Source organism: Athene noctua, chromosome 34 (assembly GCF_965140245.1).
Source record: "Athene noctua chromosome 34, bAthNoc1.hap1.1, whole genome shotgun sequence".
Lineage (NCBI taxonomy): Eukaryota > Metazoa > Chordata > Aves > Strigiformes > Strigidae > Athene > Athene noctua.
Window position 1 is genome coordinate 241,687 of NC_134070.1, and position 14,613 is coordinate 256,299.

Below are 14,613 nucleotides of genomic sequence, written 5' to 3' on the forward strand. Positions count from 1 at the left end.
GCTGGGTGCCCCCGCCCGCCCCAAGGTGAGCGGAGCTGAGACACCGCCGGGGCCTGGGCTGGGGAATCCTCTTGCCGTGACTCTTTGTCCCTTTTCTCCTTCTTCTCTTCCCTTTCCCGCCTTCCTTGTTGGTTTAGAAGAGACCCCCGTACCCCGTCGGAGGAGGGCGGGGCGCAGGGCCTTGTCTCCCTCGACTTCAGCGCGGCCTTTGACACCGTTTCCCACAGCATTCTCCCGGCCGCTCGCGGCTTGGATGGGGCCAACGCTTCGCTGGGTGAAAAAACTGCCTGACGGCCTGGCCCAGAGAGTGGTGCCGAGCGGGGTGTAAATCCGGTTGGCGGCCGGTGACGAGTGGTGTCCCCCAGGGCTGGGCGTTGGGGCCGCTCCTGTTTAACACCTTTAGTGACGATCTGGACGAGGGGATCGAGTGCCCCCGCGGTCGGTTGGGGCGGGAGCGTTGATCTGCTCGAGGGTGGGAAGGATCCCGACAGGGATCTGGCCAGGAGGGAGCCATGGGCTGAGTCCAGCTGGGGGAGTTTCACTGAGGGCAAATGCCGGGGGCTGCCCTTGGGCCACAACAACGCCCGTTGTGGCTACAGGCTCGGGGGGGGTGGCTGGAGAGCTGCCAGTCAGAGAGGGACCTGGCGGGGATTGATAACGAGCCAGCGGCGTGCCCGGGGGGGCAAGAAACCCAACGGCATCCTGGCTTGCGTCAGCACCGGCGTGGCCAGCAGGGACGGGGAAGGGATCTGCCCCCTGGGGAGGCCGCCCCTCGATTCCTGGGCTCAGTTTTGGGGCCCCCTCACCCCCCCAAAAAACATTGAGTGACTCGAGCGTGGCCAGAGAAGGGCAACGGAGCTGGGGCAGGGTCTGGAGCACAGGTCTGCTGGGGAGCGGCTGGGGGAACTGGGGGGGTTCAGTCTGGAGAAGAGGAGGCTGAGGGGAGACCCCCTGGCCCTCTGCAACCCCCCAAAAGGAGGGGGCAGAGAGGGGGGATGAGTCTCTGGAGCCAAGGCCCCAGCGCCAGGCCCCGAGGGAATGGCCTCAAGCTGCCCAGGGCAGGGTCGGGCTGGATGTTAGGAAAAATTTCTTCAGTAAAAAAATTAAAAACCACCAGAAGAGGCTCAGGGCGGGGTGAGGGGGGAGTCCCCGGGATCCCTGGAGGGGTTGAAGAGTCGGGGTGACCCAGCGCTGAGGGATCTGGGGGAGTTGGGAAGGGTCGGGGTGAGGTTCATGGTTGGGCTGGAGGAGCCGCGAGGGCTTTTCCAACCCCGACGACTCTGGGATTCGGTGACGTCAGGTACTTCCCTTCTCCAAGGTCAAGCTCTTTCTACCCCAAATCAAACATTTTAACCGGGGGTCTGATGTCGCTTCCCCTGAATTTAACCCGGGGGCGTCACGGAACCTTTATGACTCTCTGGGCTCCCGGTGTAGGTCCCGGCCCCCTCCACCTTCCCAAAACAAGGGGTGCAGGGGGGTGTGAGGGGCTGCACCCCATAGCAGGGGACTGGGGAGACTGGGAGGGTCCTACCCTGCTCTGGGGGGCCTGGGGGCCGTGCCCAGACCTGGGGGGGGTGAACAAGGGGGAGCCCGTTTCTACCCTGAGGATTTTCAGGCAGCCGTACCTAACCCTGGGGGAATGTGGGAGGAGGGGGGGTGCTGAGGAGGAGCAGGGGGGGGACTGAACCCCCCCAGGTCACTGTACCAGGGTGGTCCCACAAAACCCCAAGACCCCCCATGGCCGGAATCCAGAGGCACCAGCAAAGCTTTATTGAGCAGGATACAGAGCGTATGAGAGAGAAGAGCTGCTCAGCACCAAGAAAATGGCCAAAACCCCCCCGATCCCCCCAAAATGGCGTCTGTGGAGGCCCCTCAGTGCCCCTCTGCCTCCCGGGCTGGGGCAGCGCTGAGAGGGGCGTCTGCCGCCGCGGGCCCGAGGAGAGGAGAGCGGGGAGTGAGTGGAGAAGGGCCGGGGCTGGCGGGGGCTGCGGCGGGGCTGGGAGGGGGGCGGAGGGGCTGGGGGGAGCCCCCCCTGAGGCAGAGCTGGGTGTCCTCTGTGTCCACCCAAAACCAGGGGCGGAAGATCGTCCCCTTCAAGGAGCCGGGAGGGAAAGTGAAGATCTGGGCCCCGGTCTCGGCGTTGATGAACGTCAGCAGCCCCTCCGTGCAGTCCAGACAGACCAGGATTCTCCGGGGCACCCCGGAGAGGAGAGTGAGAGGAGAGGTGAGAGACAGAAAGTGCCCCCCAAAGTGCCACACGGCCCAGATCCCTTCTTCAGGGTTGGGGTCTATCGGAATCTTCCATTCCACAGAGCCCCTGGACACCCCCACAGCCCAGCGGGAACCGTCTCCTACGTCCACAGCCACCTCCCAGCAGTGCCGCCCCTCCCTGAACCCCTCCCGGCCCAGCACGCAGCAACAATTCCGAAATCTCTCCGGGGTGTCGGGCAGGTCCTGCCAGACACTCCCCAATGTCACGCGTCTGCGATCCGGCGAGAGGACGAGTTGGGGATGAGCCGTCTCGGGGTCCAGGGTCACCACGTCTGCAGGGACAGGAGGAGCCGGAGCACCAGGGGCAGAGCTCAGGCCTGGGCAGGGGTTCACCAGCCCGGGGCCAGGATCTGCCCCGCGGGGCAGGAGACCAAAACCCCCCGGGTACCTGGATTTTCAGGAAGCAGAAACTTTCTCCAGGCTACAAGGAGAGAGAAGAGCCGGTCACGACCCACAGCCCGTGCCCAGCAGCTCAGGGCAGGGGAGAGGGTCCAGCCCTGGGGGGTCTCCCCGAGCTGCCCCCCCCTGGGCCGCAGGGTCTTCCCCGCACCCAGGGGATGGAGGGAAGGGGGAAGGGGCGAAGGGCCGAGCTCAGAGCCCGGGCGAGGACCCTGCGCCGACCAGAGCCCTCGGACACTCACCCAAGAGAGCAGCTTGTTCCCCTGAAAGGAAAAGCAGAAGCAGGACGTGAGCGGAGGGGACAGACCCTGACCCCGGGTGGGATCAGGGAGGGGCTGGAAGAGCTCGGGGGAGCCTCAAACTGCTTCACTGTGGGGTGTGGGAAAACACCCCCGAACCCCGGGAACGGCCCCGGAGAGCCCGGGCATGGCCCAGCGCTGGTGCCCACGGATGAAGACGAGGGAAGAGGGGCCATGGGAGGTTCTTCCTGAGCTGCCACCCCCCGGGCACGGACCCTCGGGGCTTCCCCACAGCCAGGGGGTGGAGGGACGGGGAGGATGGGCAAGGAGGGGAAGGGCCGAGCTCAGAGCGTGGGCGAGGACCCTGCGCCGAGCCAGAGCCCGCGGACACTCACCCAGGGCCTGGTCTCGTTCCGCTGGAAAGGAAAAAGAGAAGGAAAGTGTGAGCAGGGGGGACAGACCCTCAACAAAAGGAGTTGGGAGAGCTCGGGGGAACCCCAAACTTCTCTTTGGGGTGTGGGAAAACACCCCCGAACCCCGGGATTGGCCCCTGAGAGCCCGGGCATGGCCCAGCGCTGGTGCCCACGGATAACACCAAGGGTCAGGGGATCACTCTGGGGTCGCCTCCCCGAGCTGCCACCCCCCGGGCACAGACCCTCGGGGCTTCCCCACACACAGGGGGTGGAGGGACGGGGATGACGGGCAAGGGGGGGAAGGGTTGAGCTCAGTGCGCCCGGGCGAGGACCCTGCGCCGAGCCAGAGCCCGCGGACACTCACCCAGGTCTGCAGCTCTTTGCTCTGGAAGGGAAAAAGAGAAATAAAGTGTGAGCGGAGGGGACAGACCCTCACCCTGGGTGGAATCATGAAGGACGTGGAAGAGCTCGGGGGAGCTTCAAATTGCTGCTCTTTGGGGTGTGAGAAAACACCCCCGAACCCCGGGAACGGCCCCTGAGAGCCCGGGCATGGCCAAAGGGGGAAGGGCCGAGCTCAGAGCCCGGGCGAGGACCCTGCGCCGAGCCAGAGCCCTCGGACACTCACCCAGGGCTGAAGCTCGTTGCTCTGGAAAGGGAAAAGAGAAGTAAAGTGTGAGGAGAGGGGACAGACACCAAATTCCTTCTCTCTGGGGAGTGGGAAAAGATCCCAAACCCAGGAATGGGCCCTGAGAGCCTGGTAATGCCCAAGGGGGGAAGGGCCGAGCTCAGAGCGCCGGGCGAGGACCCTGCGCCGAGCCAGAGCCCTCGGACACTCACCCAGTTCCTCAGCACGTTGATCTGGGAGGGAAAACGAGAAGCAACGTGTGAGCAGAGGGGATAAATCCTGACGCCACGGCTGCTCCCGCAGGAGCTCTCAGAGCCTGGGCAGAGCCCAGAGTCCTTCTCTTCGGGGGGTGGGAAAACACCCCCAAACCCCAGGAACGGCCCCTGAGAGCTCGGGCGCGTCCCATAGCGGGTGCCCACGGATGAAGACGAGGGAGAGGGGCTCTAGCGGGTTCTCCCCGTGATGCCACCCCGCCGGGCACGGACCCTCGGGGCTTCCCCACAGCCAGGGGGTGGAGGGACGGGAGGATGGGCAAGGGGGGGAAGGGCTGAGCTCAGAGCCCGGGCGAGGACCCTGCGCCGAGCCAGAGCCCGCGGACACTCACCCAGGGCCTGGTCTCGTTCCTCTGGAAAAGAAAAAGAGAAGGAAAGTGTGAGCGGAGGGGACAGACCCTCACCCCGGGTGGGATCAGGGAGGAGCTGGAAGAGCTCGGGGGAGCCTCAAACTGCTTCAATTTGGGGTGTGGGAAAACACCCCCAAACCCCGGGAACGGCCCCGGAGAGCCCGGGCATGGCCCAGGGGGAAGGGCCGAGCTCAGAGCCCGGGCGAGGACCCTGCGCCGAGCCAGAGCCCTCGGACACTCACCCAGGGCTGCAGATCTTTTCTCTGGAAGGGAAAACCAAAATCAAGGTGTGAGCAGAGGGGCCCGAGCCCCCCCACGGCTGCTCCCCCGCGGCAGAGCCCCGCGCCCCGCCAGGCCCCCTCCCTCCCAGGGGGCTCCTTTCTCCGGACGTTTGGCCGCGGGAAGGGGCCGGCAGGACTCACCCAGCTCTCGGCGCTGCAGCGCTGCAAAGCAAAGGCAGAGGCAGAGGGTCAGGAGAGCAGCTGGGGGCACCGGGGGCACCATCTGCAGAGGGTCTCTGGGCGCTGCCCCCGCCCGGCGCTCTGGCCGCGCTCCCCGCGCTGCCCCACAGCCCGGCCCCCGGCCCCTTCCCTCCTCTGCCCCAAGAGCTGCTCCAGGGCGGCCAAACGCTGCCGGGACATGGCGCTGGGCCCCTTGCGCGGGCGCCACGGGCCCGGGCTGGGCCTGGCCCCGCACCCAGCCCTTCCCCTGCGCCCTCCAGCACGAACTCACCTCTCCTTCTCCACAGCCACGCGCCCAGGCCCCACGACGCCACCAAGAGCACGAGGAGCACGGGCAGAGCCACCGTCCAGGGACAGTAGTTACTGAAGAAAGCAGCTGAGAACCGAGGAAGCATCAGGAAAAGGCTCAATTTAAGCTCCTGCCTGGGGGGAGGACAAGAAAAAGCCCCAACCCCAACTGGTGGCTCGCAGAACCCCGGTCCTGGGAGCCGCGGACTCAAGGGGCATCGTCCTCTCCCTCCCGCGGCAGCAGCAGCGCTGGCCCCAAGGACACGAGGGGGGCTCTGGGTCTGTCGCACGCTGAAGCTCCTCGGGAGGTGCAGCGCCCCCGTCCCCGTCCCCCCGCCCCTCTCCCCGGGAAGCCCAGCTCAAAGCTGCTCGAGCAGCGCCGCAAAGCCCGGCCCTGGGGTCGCACCCGAGATGTGCAGGGACGACTCCTGCTCCTTGATGAGGAGATTGTTCCTGACCACGCAGGAGAAGTTTCTGTCGCTCCTGCTCACGACGGCGACGTCTTCGACGTGGAACAGGCCGCGCTGGTCGGAGGACCGTCGCTGGGAGCGCGAGGGCAGACGCTGCCCGCCGGGACCTTTCCACAGCACCTGCGGCTCCGGGTACCAGCCGGCCGACCGACACCGCACCCGGATGCCTCCGTCCTCGTGAGCCTCCAGAGAGAGCTGCGGGTCGGATCCTGTGGCTGGGGAGAGCCCGCGGGGGCGCTCAGGGACGGGCCCGGCCCAAAGGCAAAGCCCGCGCCCGGTGCCAGGCCCAGCCCGGGGCCCGCGGGGGCTGCGCCAGGGCTCCCGCGGCACAAAAAGCAAAGCCGGGGGCCACGGCTCGGGCCGAGCCCAGGGCTTGTCCCTCGGCACTGAGTGGCCGGCGGGAGGATGGGGCAGAGGCCTGGCAGGGTCACACAGACCCACGGACACCCCGACCGTGCCCTGAGCCCGCCCCGGCCACTCACCCGACACCTCCAGGACCACTGCGGCTTCTCCCGATGAGGTATCACCTTTCACGGAGCAGAGGTACCGGCCGTCGTCAGAGGGTCTCAGATGAAGGATCCGCAAGTCCAGTCTCCCGCTGGCGAGACCAGCTCGGACCAGCTCCGTCCTGCCCTGGTAGTCCATCGACTGCTCCCTGTCCTGGTCCTCTCCGTTCCGGTAGTGGTGCACCCTTGCTAAGAACCGATGTCGGATCCACAAGATCTCCATTCTCTGAGCATCCGTATGTGGGGCCAAGCGGCACGGCAGCACGACGTCCTGCCCCACGGTGCCATGGACAGGGTGGCCCGGTCCCACCACTACGAAGCCACCTTGGGGAGGGAGAAGGACACAGAGACACGGAGGTTGCCCCTACGTTATGTTCTGGCCCCGCGGGGTCGGGGCGAGCTCGCATGAGCGGCGCGGGTTTCATCCCACGGGCGTTGCTTCGGCCCCGCCGTAGCCCAGAGCCTCTGCAGAGGGACTGGGAGGACTGGGAGGAGAAGGAGCTTTCCCGGGAGTGGGAACCTGCTCCAGAAATTGGCCCCCGCCCCAGGCGGCCCCGCTGCAAATGTGCGAGGGGAGCAGGGCAGGAGGGGAGTGGAGATGTACCCGGGGCAGGGGGGGCAGAAAGAGCGCGAGAAAAGTGAAACCGAGGGGAAGAGAAAGCGAAAGGAAGGCGCAGCCCAGCTCTGGGCTCAGCCCAGGGCCCCACGGCGGCTGCCCTGCCCCACATGTGCCCCCCAGGCGGGCACAAGCCCCCCGGCCCTGCAGGGTCCCTACCTGATCCCGGGCGCAGGACGTGCAGAGTCACCCAACAGCTCAGGAGGCCCCTGGGGCTGGCGGGGAACCGCATCTGCGGGGGAGCCGGAGGGGAGGGTGGGCGAGGGGGGCAGAGGGAGGGCGGCCACGGGGGCTGCGGCCACCGCAGCGGGGCCGGGCAAGAAGGGCTGCACCTGCCCCGGGAGAGGCTGCGGGAATCCCACCGAAACACCGGCACCGACACCCCGACGGCGGGAGAAACCGGAGCTCGAGGGCAGGACGGGACCACGCGCGGCTCCTCAGGGCAGCCCCGGCGCTGCCCCCCCCCTCCGGGAGTTCTTCGAAATCCCTTTCATGGCTCTGAAATAAATTAAATTAAATATTTACAAGCCGCTGCGGAAAGAAAAAAATAAAAAATCACTCACCGGACGCGTCCGACCTGTCGGAGGCACGAGGCTGCGCCCAACCTTTGCACGGTGCCGAGGGCTTTTATGCTGTGGGGTGAGCGGAGGCTCCACCCCCCCCCGGACCAAAACAGGATGTAAGAATAAAAACCAATGTCGGATTTTAAAAAGTTTTTCTCCGTGAGCGAGCAGAGGAAGCTCGGAGCTTCCTGTTGGTTTCTCTAGGTCTGGGAGGAGCCCGACGATGTCCCCGCAGCCCCACGGCAGGCGGGAGCTCGTGGGGACTGGGGGGCGAAGGGGACAGGATGGGGGGGCTCCAAGTGCCGGGACGTCCCAGCCGTGTCCTGTCCCCTCGGGGACGTGGGAGCCCTGGGGGGGGACGTGTCCCCCGCTGTCCCCAACGTCCCACCTTCACCCGTCGCCAAAACGAGGGGACCTCTGGGTGTGGGGGGGACTGGGGGGTCCTACCCTGCTCTGGGGGGTCTGGGGGCCGCACCCAGACCTGGCCGGGGGGGGATCAGGGTGAGCCCGTCTCAATCCGGTGTATTTTTGGGGAGCCCCTACGTAACCCTGGGGGGCTCTGGGAGCGGCGGGAGGGGGGAGCGTCCCCCCAGGCTGGCGCAGCTGCGTGGCCCCGGACGGTGCCCGGGGGTAACCCCGGCCCAGGCAGGATCCGGCCCCGCGGCGCCTGGCTCGGGTTCAAATCCTCCCCCCGCGGCAGCCGCTAACGCGAAGCAACGAGTTCGGAGAAGCCGGGTCGGGAAATTCTGTCCCGATAGCGGAGAGCGCGCCGGGGCGGCGGCACTGGGCGCGGCCCAGGCTTCGGCACCTCCAAACTCAGCGGGACCCCCAGTTTGGGGTTTTTTTTTTTTTTGGTGTGTCCCCCCCGGGTTCCCAGTTGTCCCCCCGCAGAGGAAGCGCGACCCGCTGCAGCGCCTCGAGGAAGCGTCTTCGCACCCTCCCGGCTCTCGGCGTTGCCGGACGAGTCGCCGCCCCGGCGTAAATCCGGCAGAGGCTCGGGCCCTGCCCGGGAGGGGTTTTTGCGCCCGCTCCGGGCACGACCTTTGGCCCCCGCCTGGGCGCCGAGCACAAGGAGCCGCTCAGCGTCGCGTCCCCCAGCACCCGCCCGGGTCAGGACGGGCCTCGCGGTGACGCCGGCCGAGGTCACCTCGTCACTCCGCGCTGGCCCCAAGCAGCGAGTCCAACGCGGCCCGGGGGTTTGAGCCCGAGCCACCGCGTTCCCCCGGAGCCCATCTGGGTCCTGGTGCTTGGGGGGGGGGTTCGTCCCCCCACCCGCGCCCCTCGCCCTCCCCAAGGAAAGGGACCTGCGCGTCCCGCGTCCTCCAGCCCGGGCTCTGCGCCCCGGGGACAAAGCCGCTGCCCCCCTGGTGCCGCCCCGGCCCCGCCAGCTGCCCGCCGGGTCCCCGCGGACGGGGGGGGGCAAAGAGCTGGCCCCCCCGCGCGAGGGTTGGGTGAGGGTGGGACACCCACGGCTCGCCGCGCTCCCACCCCGGGGCCCTTCGCTCTCTCGCAGGTGTGGCACAACCACGCCGGGAAGGATGGAGCAGGGAAAAGTTTAATTTTTAAATTTTTATTTTTTAAATTAATTTTTTCTTTTTTTTTCTTTTTAAATTTTTTTTTAATTTTAATTTTTTTTAAATTTTATTTTTTAATTTTTTAATTTTTATTAATTTTTATTTTTAATTTTTATTTTAATTTATTTTAAATTTTTATTTATTTTTTCAATTATTATTTATTTTTAATTTATTTTAAAATTTTAATTTTTGTTTATTTTTTAATTTATTTTTTATTTCGGTTTTTACTTTTATTTTTTTACTTTATTAAATTTTTTTTTATTCTTAAATTTTTTTTAATTTAGTTTTTTACTTTTATTTTTTAATTAAAAAATTTAATTTTTTATTTAAAAAATTTTTAATTTTTATTTCATTTTTTATTTTTATTTTTTATTTTTTTAATTTATTTTATTTATTTTTTATTTTATTTCTTTTTTATTTTTCTTTTTTATTTTATTTCTTTTTTCTTTTTTATTTTATTTATTTTTTATTTAATTTTTATTTTTTATTTTATTTCTTTTTTATCTTATTTTTATTTTTTATTTTATTTCTTTTTAATTTTATTTTTATTTTTTATTTTATTTATTTGTTTATGTTTTCCTTTTTTATTTTTTATTTTTATTTTCTGAAAGGAAAAAAAAAAAATAGTACAGACCAAGCGTAAAACTCCCCCCAAAGCCAGGCGGGGTGAGGGGTGAGAGCAGGGAAATCTCACGGGCAGAGGCGGAGGCGGGAGCCTCTCCCCACCCAGAAGAAAGGGAAGACGCTCTCCCCCCCAAACGAGGCCTCTTGGAACGTAAAGACGGGGCGCTCACGCTGGGCCAGGTAAAAGGCCACTTGCCCCGCTCCGCAGTCCAGAGCCACCCGCACCCTCCGTGTCTCCCCAGGGGCGGGGAGCGTGGTGACGGGGGAGGTGAAGGCGCGGTACCGCCTCCCGCATCGCCCCATCGCCCAGATCCCCTTCTCGGCTTCAAACCGAATCCAACCCTTCCTGGGCACCGAGCGCCGGGCCACGCCCAAGGCCCAGCTCCCGCCTCGGGCCACCTCCACCTCCCAGTAGTGGCTCCCCAGGGTGAAGCCCTGGTAGCCCAGCACGCAGGAGGAGGCATCGAAGCGTTGCGGGGCGGTGGTGGTGGTGGAGGGGGGTAAATCCTGATCGGTGTCCGTCCATCTCACCCCGCGTCGATCCCGGGAGAGGACGAGCCGGGTGCTGGCGGTGTCGGGGTCCAGAGTCACAAACGCTGCCGAGGAAGGAGAAAAAAAATGATGTTGGAGGAGAACAGCACCCCCCCACCCCGAAAAAAAATAAATATAAAAAATCCCGTCTCCATCTGGCGTCGCGCGTCCCGGGCGTGGGAGCGGAGACATCCCCCCTGCCTCGTGCTGGGGGACGGCGCGGAGCCCCTTTGTCTCTTCAGGAGCCCCAAAGCGAGCTCAGCTCAGCGTTTCCCAGCCCTTTTAAGCGCTGTTTTAATTAAAACCGAGCCTTGCGGCTGCTCCTCCGAAGAGCCTCACCCTTCCCATCTCCCCCTCCAGATGCTCCTTGCTCTTTCTCCAGTTCGGATGGCAAAATGTCTTGAGGGGGGGGGGGAAAGAACAAAGGTTGGACATCAGGCCCTCGGGCTGGTAATTCCGCTCGCTCTTCCTCCTGTCGTGTTTTTCCTGGGAGAAGAGGAAAAACCAGCAGGAGGCAGAGCTGCCCTCACCCCCCACCACCACCACCCCATCATCGACCCAGTCACGCCCCACAGTACCCCGAAATCTCCCCAGGGTCTCTCGGAGGACACGGTTCTGTCGAGAAATGACACGGAGCTTCCGCTCCAGGTCCGAGAAGGTCCCCGACGTCCTCTGGGCACTTCCCATCACCCATCTGGGAGGTAAAACGTTCCCCTTAGCCGTGGGATGGCACGAGGTGCCGGGCCCATCCTTCCTCCCCCCTGCACCCCCGGGCTACTTGGGGATGGTGGAGGAGCTGGTTGTCCCCCAAATGACCCCAAAATGTCCCCAAAATATCCCCTCCGAGATGACACCCGGCTCCGTACAGGAGGAGACGTGAGTCCCCGTCGCCCTGACGGCCAAGAGGACCTTCAGCCTTCCTCTCACGGCATCCTCTCGTGGTTTGAACCCGCGCCGGGGTTCCGGGGCACCTTCTTCACTCCCCACCTCTCTAAGTCTCACCTCAAGCCCTTCCCGAACCGTCAAAATTTCCATCTGCCCCAGAAACCACGGGGATGGTGCCCGTGAGCCTTCCCCCACCGTCGGGCCGAGGAAGGGGTGGGAGAGCACGTACCTGTCCACAGCGCTCCGGGCGTCCTGGAATAGAGAGAGAGAGAGAAAAAAAAAAATCCTCAGTCCCGCCCTAAAATCGGGGGGAGACTCCAGCCAAGGCGACGCTGGACCCTCTTGTCTCGCCTAGAGGAGCGTCCGACCTGCAGGAACCCGCTCGCGGGCTGCTCGAGCTTCTGCTCCATCTCGCAGATCAGGACGTCGAGGAGCGAAACCTCCCCGGACATCTTGATCCTTTCTTCCTCCTCCCTCCTCATCATCTCCCTGTCCAGCTCTCCCAGCCGGGCCAGGAGAACAAGCTCTTGGTCCTTCAGAAACCGGCGCAGCCGCCGAAATTCCGACACAATCTTCTGCCTCTCGACCTCCGTCTGCGTCTGCGGGACGTGGGGAAGACAAAAGCATGGACCAGACTGGTCCTAAAAATATATTTTTTTTTTAACTCTGGGCGATGGCGACGGCCACTTACCAAATAGTCCCGGCGTCGCCTCTCTCCGCTTCTTCTCCATTCCAAAATCTCTTCCCTTTGTTTCTTGAGTTTCTCCAGGTCACTCTGTATTTGGTCCTGGAAGAAGGAAAAAAAAAAAAAAAAAAAAAAAAGGGATTAGGAGGGTATCTAGAGGGGAGGGAGTGGGGATGGGCTGCTTGGAGATGCTCCCTCCCCACATTTTGGGGAAAAAAAACACAAAAACAAACTAAAATTGCAGCACGGGCACGAGGACGGAGACGGGAGGACAAGAGGAACCAGTTTCATTCTTGTGTGAAATCAACTGGTTGACTGATTTGGGGCGAAGGGTTTAGTCTGAAAATTAATATTTTCCTGGTTTTAGCCCCAAAAGGGTTACGCGTTATGTTTTCTAGCTCTACCCTGTGATTTCCATTTATTTATTTTCGGGAGGGAGAGGGGAGAAAAAAAAAAAAAAATCAAAATAACGATGGGGAAGTTCAAAGCTGGTTTGGAGCTTGCGACCCCCGAGAAACGCTCAAAGTAAACCCCAGTTTGCCTTAAGGTGGAAAAGGAAGAACCTAAGCTGGGTCCTGGGCCTGACCTTGTCCTCCTGGGCAGCTTCCTCCACGTCGGCTGTCGTGGCACCTCCACGAGCCGGCGGTCCTCCGCGGCTGGAGCCAGATGTTTTTGTGTCACCCCGGAAGGCGCCGGCCCTCGTGTGCCACCAGCACAGAACCTCCTTCTCCTCGCCGTCTCCTTCCAGACCCAAGAGCTTCAACTTCTCTGCTAAATGCTCCAAGTGGACTTTGGGCTGGAAATGGCCTTTCCTGAGCCGGTTTTGGTGGCCAACTGCCTCGGCATCTCCAAGCCTTCCTCGCTCCGGCCAGGATCGGGCCGTGCCGCTTCTGCCGCTGGTGGCGCCAGGACCCGGCCGATGCTGCGGGACGGGGTGGTGGGGGTGTTCCTCCTCCCCTTCCCTCACTCTAGATGATCCAGAGGCCATGGCAGAACCTTCTCCAGCCTCTCGTTCCTCCTCCCCTTGCTGCCTGCAGAGGGGCAGGAAAGCTCTCAGCGTGGGTGGGGGAAGGAGCAGCAGCAACGGAAGCTCTGATCTCCTTTCGACATTAACTTTAGGGATGAATTGTCCTAAAAGCCTCGAACGTTCATCTCTTGGGCACGGAGGTTTGTCTTGCCACCGTGCAAGGCCGCGCCACGGGCGTGACCACAGAATCATCCGGGTTGGGAAAGCCCTTGGAGCTCCTCCAGCCCAACCGTGAACCTCACCCTGACCCTTCCCAACTCCACGATGTCCCCAATGTCCCCTCAATGTCACAGAACCCCAGAATTATTGGGGTTGGGAAAGAACTTGAAGATGATCCAACCTAACCGTGAACCTCACCCTGACCCTTCCCAACTCCATGATGTCCCCAATGTCCCCTCAATGTCACAGAACCCCGGAATTATTGGGGTTGGGATAGACCTTGAAGCTCCTCCAGCCCAACCATCAACCCAACATTGACCCTTCCCAACTCCCCCAGATCCCTCAGCGCTGGGTCACCCCGACTCTTCAACCCCTCCAGGGATGGGGACTCCCCCCCTGCCCTGGGCAGCCCATTCCAACACCCAACAGCCCCTTCTGCACAGAAATAATTCCTAAAAACTTTCCTTTAAAGACAGGTTTCGATTCAAATGCTTTGAGCTTCATCGTTTTATGTTTAACAGCTTCTCTAGCTACCAAGAAATATATATATATATAAAAAAAAAAAAAGAGTTTAAGAGGAAATCCAGTGCAGAAATGGTTTTTAGTCACCTTGAGTGAGACGGACAGTTGGAGATGACCTCAAAGATGTTTTAGATTTAATACGAAAAAAAAAATTAAAAAAAAATGATTAACCGCGTTTTGCCGCAGCACACGGCGGATAATTTTGTGTTTCTTCAGAGAGAAGCTCCCCACGTTCCTGGTGGTGGGAAAAACTCGTTGGCTAAAAAAAAAAAAAAAAAAAAAAAGGAAACGTCACAAATACGTCACAAAACCATAAAGACAGGAACCGGGCGGGAACGTGGCTTTTACACCTTCTCGCCGTTTTCCTTTTGTTTGGAACCGGTTTTAATGCGTCGCCGCGGCAAACGCGGAACCTGAGAGCGTGGCCAGCAACACAACACCCACACCCCCCCCTTAACAACCCCCAAATTAACAACCCTTCATCTTAACACTCGGAAAAACGCTGCTGCGGTGGCCGGGATATCCCCGAGCACCCTCCCGAAAAAAAAAAAAAAAAAAAAAGAGACACTCACCTGTTAGGCAGCAGCAACACGATGTCTTTGTGGATTTTTTTTTTTTTTTCTTTTTTTTCTTTTTTTGTTGTTGAAATGTGGGACAAGGCTCCTCCCCGGCCACCCGCGGGGTGTCGGAGCTGGGAGGGAGATCACATGGAGGGCAGAGGGAAAAGATCAGCCCTATTTAAGGAAACACGGAGAGGAACGCGCGCTGCCTGGCGTCTGCCTGCCAGGGACGGGATCAGTGTGTCCCCCCCAGCTCGGCTTTTTTTTTCCATCCGAGACAAAGCTCAGATTAAAAATATTTCACCATTTTCCGCTGCAGGATGAAATATCTTTGGCTACGGGGCAAGTTGGGGGCATCTGCCACCACGCACCACAGGAGCGTGGGCATCCCCGCCGCCCCCGGTTAGGGCAAAAAAAAATAAACCCGGCTTTAAATAAACCCAACTGCTTTAAATAAAAAATGTCGGGCGGCTTCTTTGCCCCTCTCACGGGTTACGGCAGCCCAGGATTATATTTTTAAATTATAATTTATTATTATTTTACAAACTCGTGTTTCAAAGCGGCCGGGGGCCG

At 60.5% G+C, this 14,613-nt stretch overlaps 3 protein-coding genes across 8 annotated transcripts in view; all 3 read right to left on the reverse strand.

Annotated features, from left to right (window-relative positions):
- The window catches only part of LOC141972579 (uncharacterized), a 710,276-nt gene that overhangs the window by 177,773 nt on the left and 517,890 nt on the right, over nt 1–14,613 (reverse strand). The gene's annotated exons all lie outside the window — the stretch shown is intronic.
- LOC141972602 (butyrophilin subfamily 1 member A1-like) lies at nt 1,728–8,055 on the reverse strand. 4 transcript variants are annotated; one of them, XM_074930517.1, is made up of 15 exons: nt 7,955–8,055; nt 7,070–7,408; nt 6,271–6,618; nt 5,725–6,003; nt 5,302–5,406; nt 4,992–5,012; nt 4,812–4,832; nt 4,552–4,572; nt 4,160–4,180; nt 3,948–3,968; nt 3,687–3,707; nt 3,305–3,325; nt 2,913–2,933; nt 2,660–2,692; nt 1,728–2,543 (listed from the first exon to the last, which is right to left on the reverse strand). In XM_074930517.1, exons 2-15 carry the CDS (start codon nt 7,140–7,142, stop codon nt 1,873–1,875), a joined length of 1,677 nt encoding a protein of 558 aa, XP_074786618.1. In that variant the 5' UTR covers nt 7,143–7,408; nt 7,955–8,055; the 3' UTR covers nt 1,728–1,872. The 4 variants fall into 4 exon arrangements, with proteins under 4 accessions (XP_074786618.1, XP_074786617.1, XP_074786619.1 ...); XM_074930516.1 differs by lacking the exon at nt 7,955–8,055 and adding an exon at nt 7,488–7,545; XM_074930518.1 differs by lacking the exon at nt 7,955–8,055 and having other exon boundaries at nt 7,070–7,142; nt 7,243–7,502.
- LOC141972606 (E3 ubiquitin-protein ligase TRIM7-like) lies at nt 9,592–14,423 on the reverse strand. 3 transcript variants are annotated; one of them, XM_074930525.1, is made up of 9 exons: nt 14,053–14,170; nt 12,454–12,803; nt 12,359–12,420; nt 11,779–11,874; nt 11,456–11,686; nt 11,317–11,339; nt 10,781–10,896; nt 10,542–10,601; nt 9,592–10,267 (listed from the first exon to the last, which is right to left on the reverse strand). In XM_074930525.1, exons 2-9 carry the CDS (start codon nt 12,758–12,760, stop codon nt 9,738–9,740), a joined length of 1,425 nt encoding a protein of 474 aa, XP_074786626.1. In that variant the 5' UTR covers nt 12,761–12,803; nt 14,053–14,170; the 3' UTR covers nt 9,592–9,737. The 3 variants fall into 3 exon arrangements, with proteins under 3 accessions (XP_074786626.1, XP_074786625.1, XP_074786624.1); XM_074930523.1 differs by adding an exon at nt 13,568–13,739 and having other exon boundaries at nt 9,595–10,267; nt 10,542–10,688; nt 12,359–12,803; nt 14,053–14,422; XM_074930524.1 differs by having other exon boundaries at nt 9,594–10,267; nt 10,542–10,688; nt 12,359–12,803; nt 14,053–14,423.

Bases quoted from the DNA above. Each gene is read 5' to 3' on its own strand.
- LOC141972602 (XM_074930517.1), bottom strand. From the start codon at position 7,142: ATGCGGTTCCCCGCCAGCCCCAGGGGCCTCCTGAGCTGTTGGGTGACT. The intron at 3,326-3,686 runs GTGAGTGTCCGC...TTTCCTTTCCAG, and splicing joins GCAAAGAGCTGCAGACCTGG to CGGAACGAGACCAGGCCCTG. The intron at 2,544-2,659 runs GTACCCGGGGGG...CTGTCCCTGCAG, and splicing joins TCTGCTTCCTGAAAATCCAG to ACGTGGTGACCCTGGACCCC.
- LOC141972606 (XM_074930524.1), bottom strand. From the start codon at position 12,760: ATGGCCTCTGGATCATCTAGAGTGAGGGAAGGGGAGGAGGAACACCCC. The intron at 11,340-11,455 runs GTCGGACGCTCC...TCTCTATTCCAG, and splicing joins CCGCGAGCGGGTTCCTGCAG to GACGCCCGGAGCGCTGTGGA. The intron at 10,897-11,316 runs GTACGTGCTCTC...TTTACCTCCCAG, and splicing joins GCCCGGAGCGCTGTGGACAG to ATGGGTGATGGGAAGTGCCC.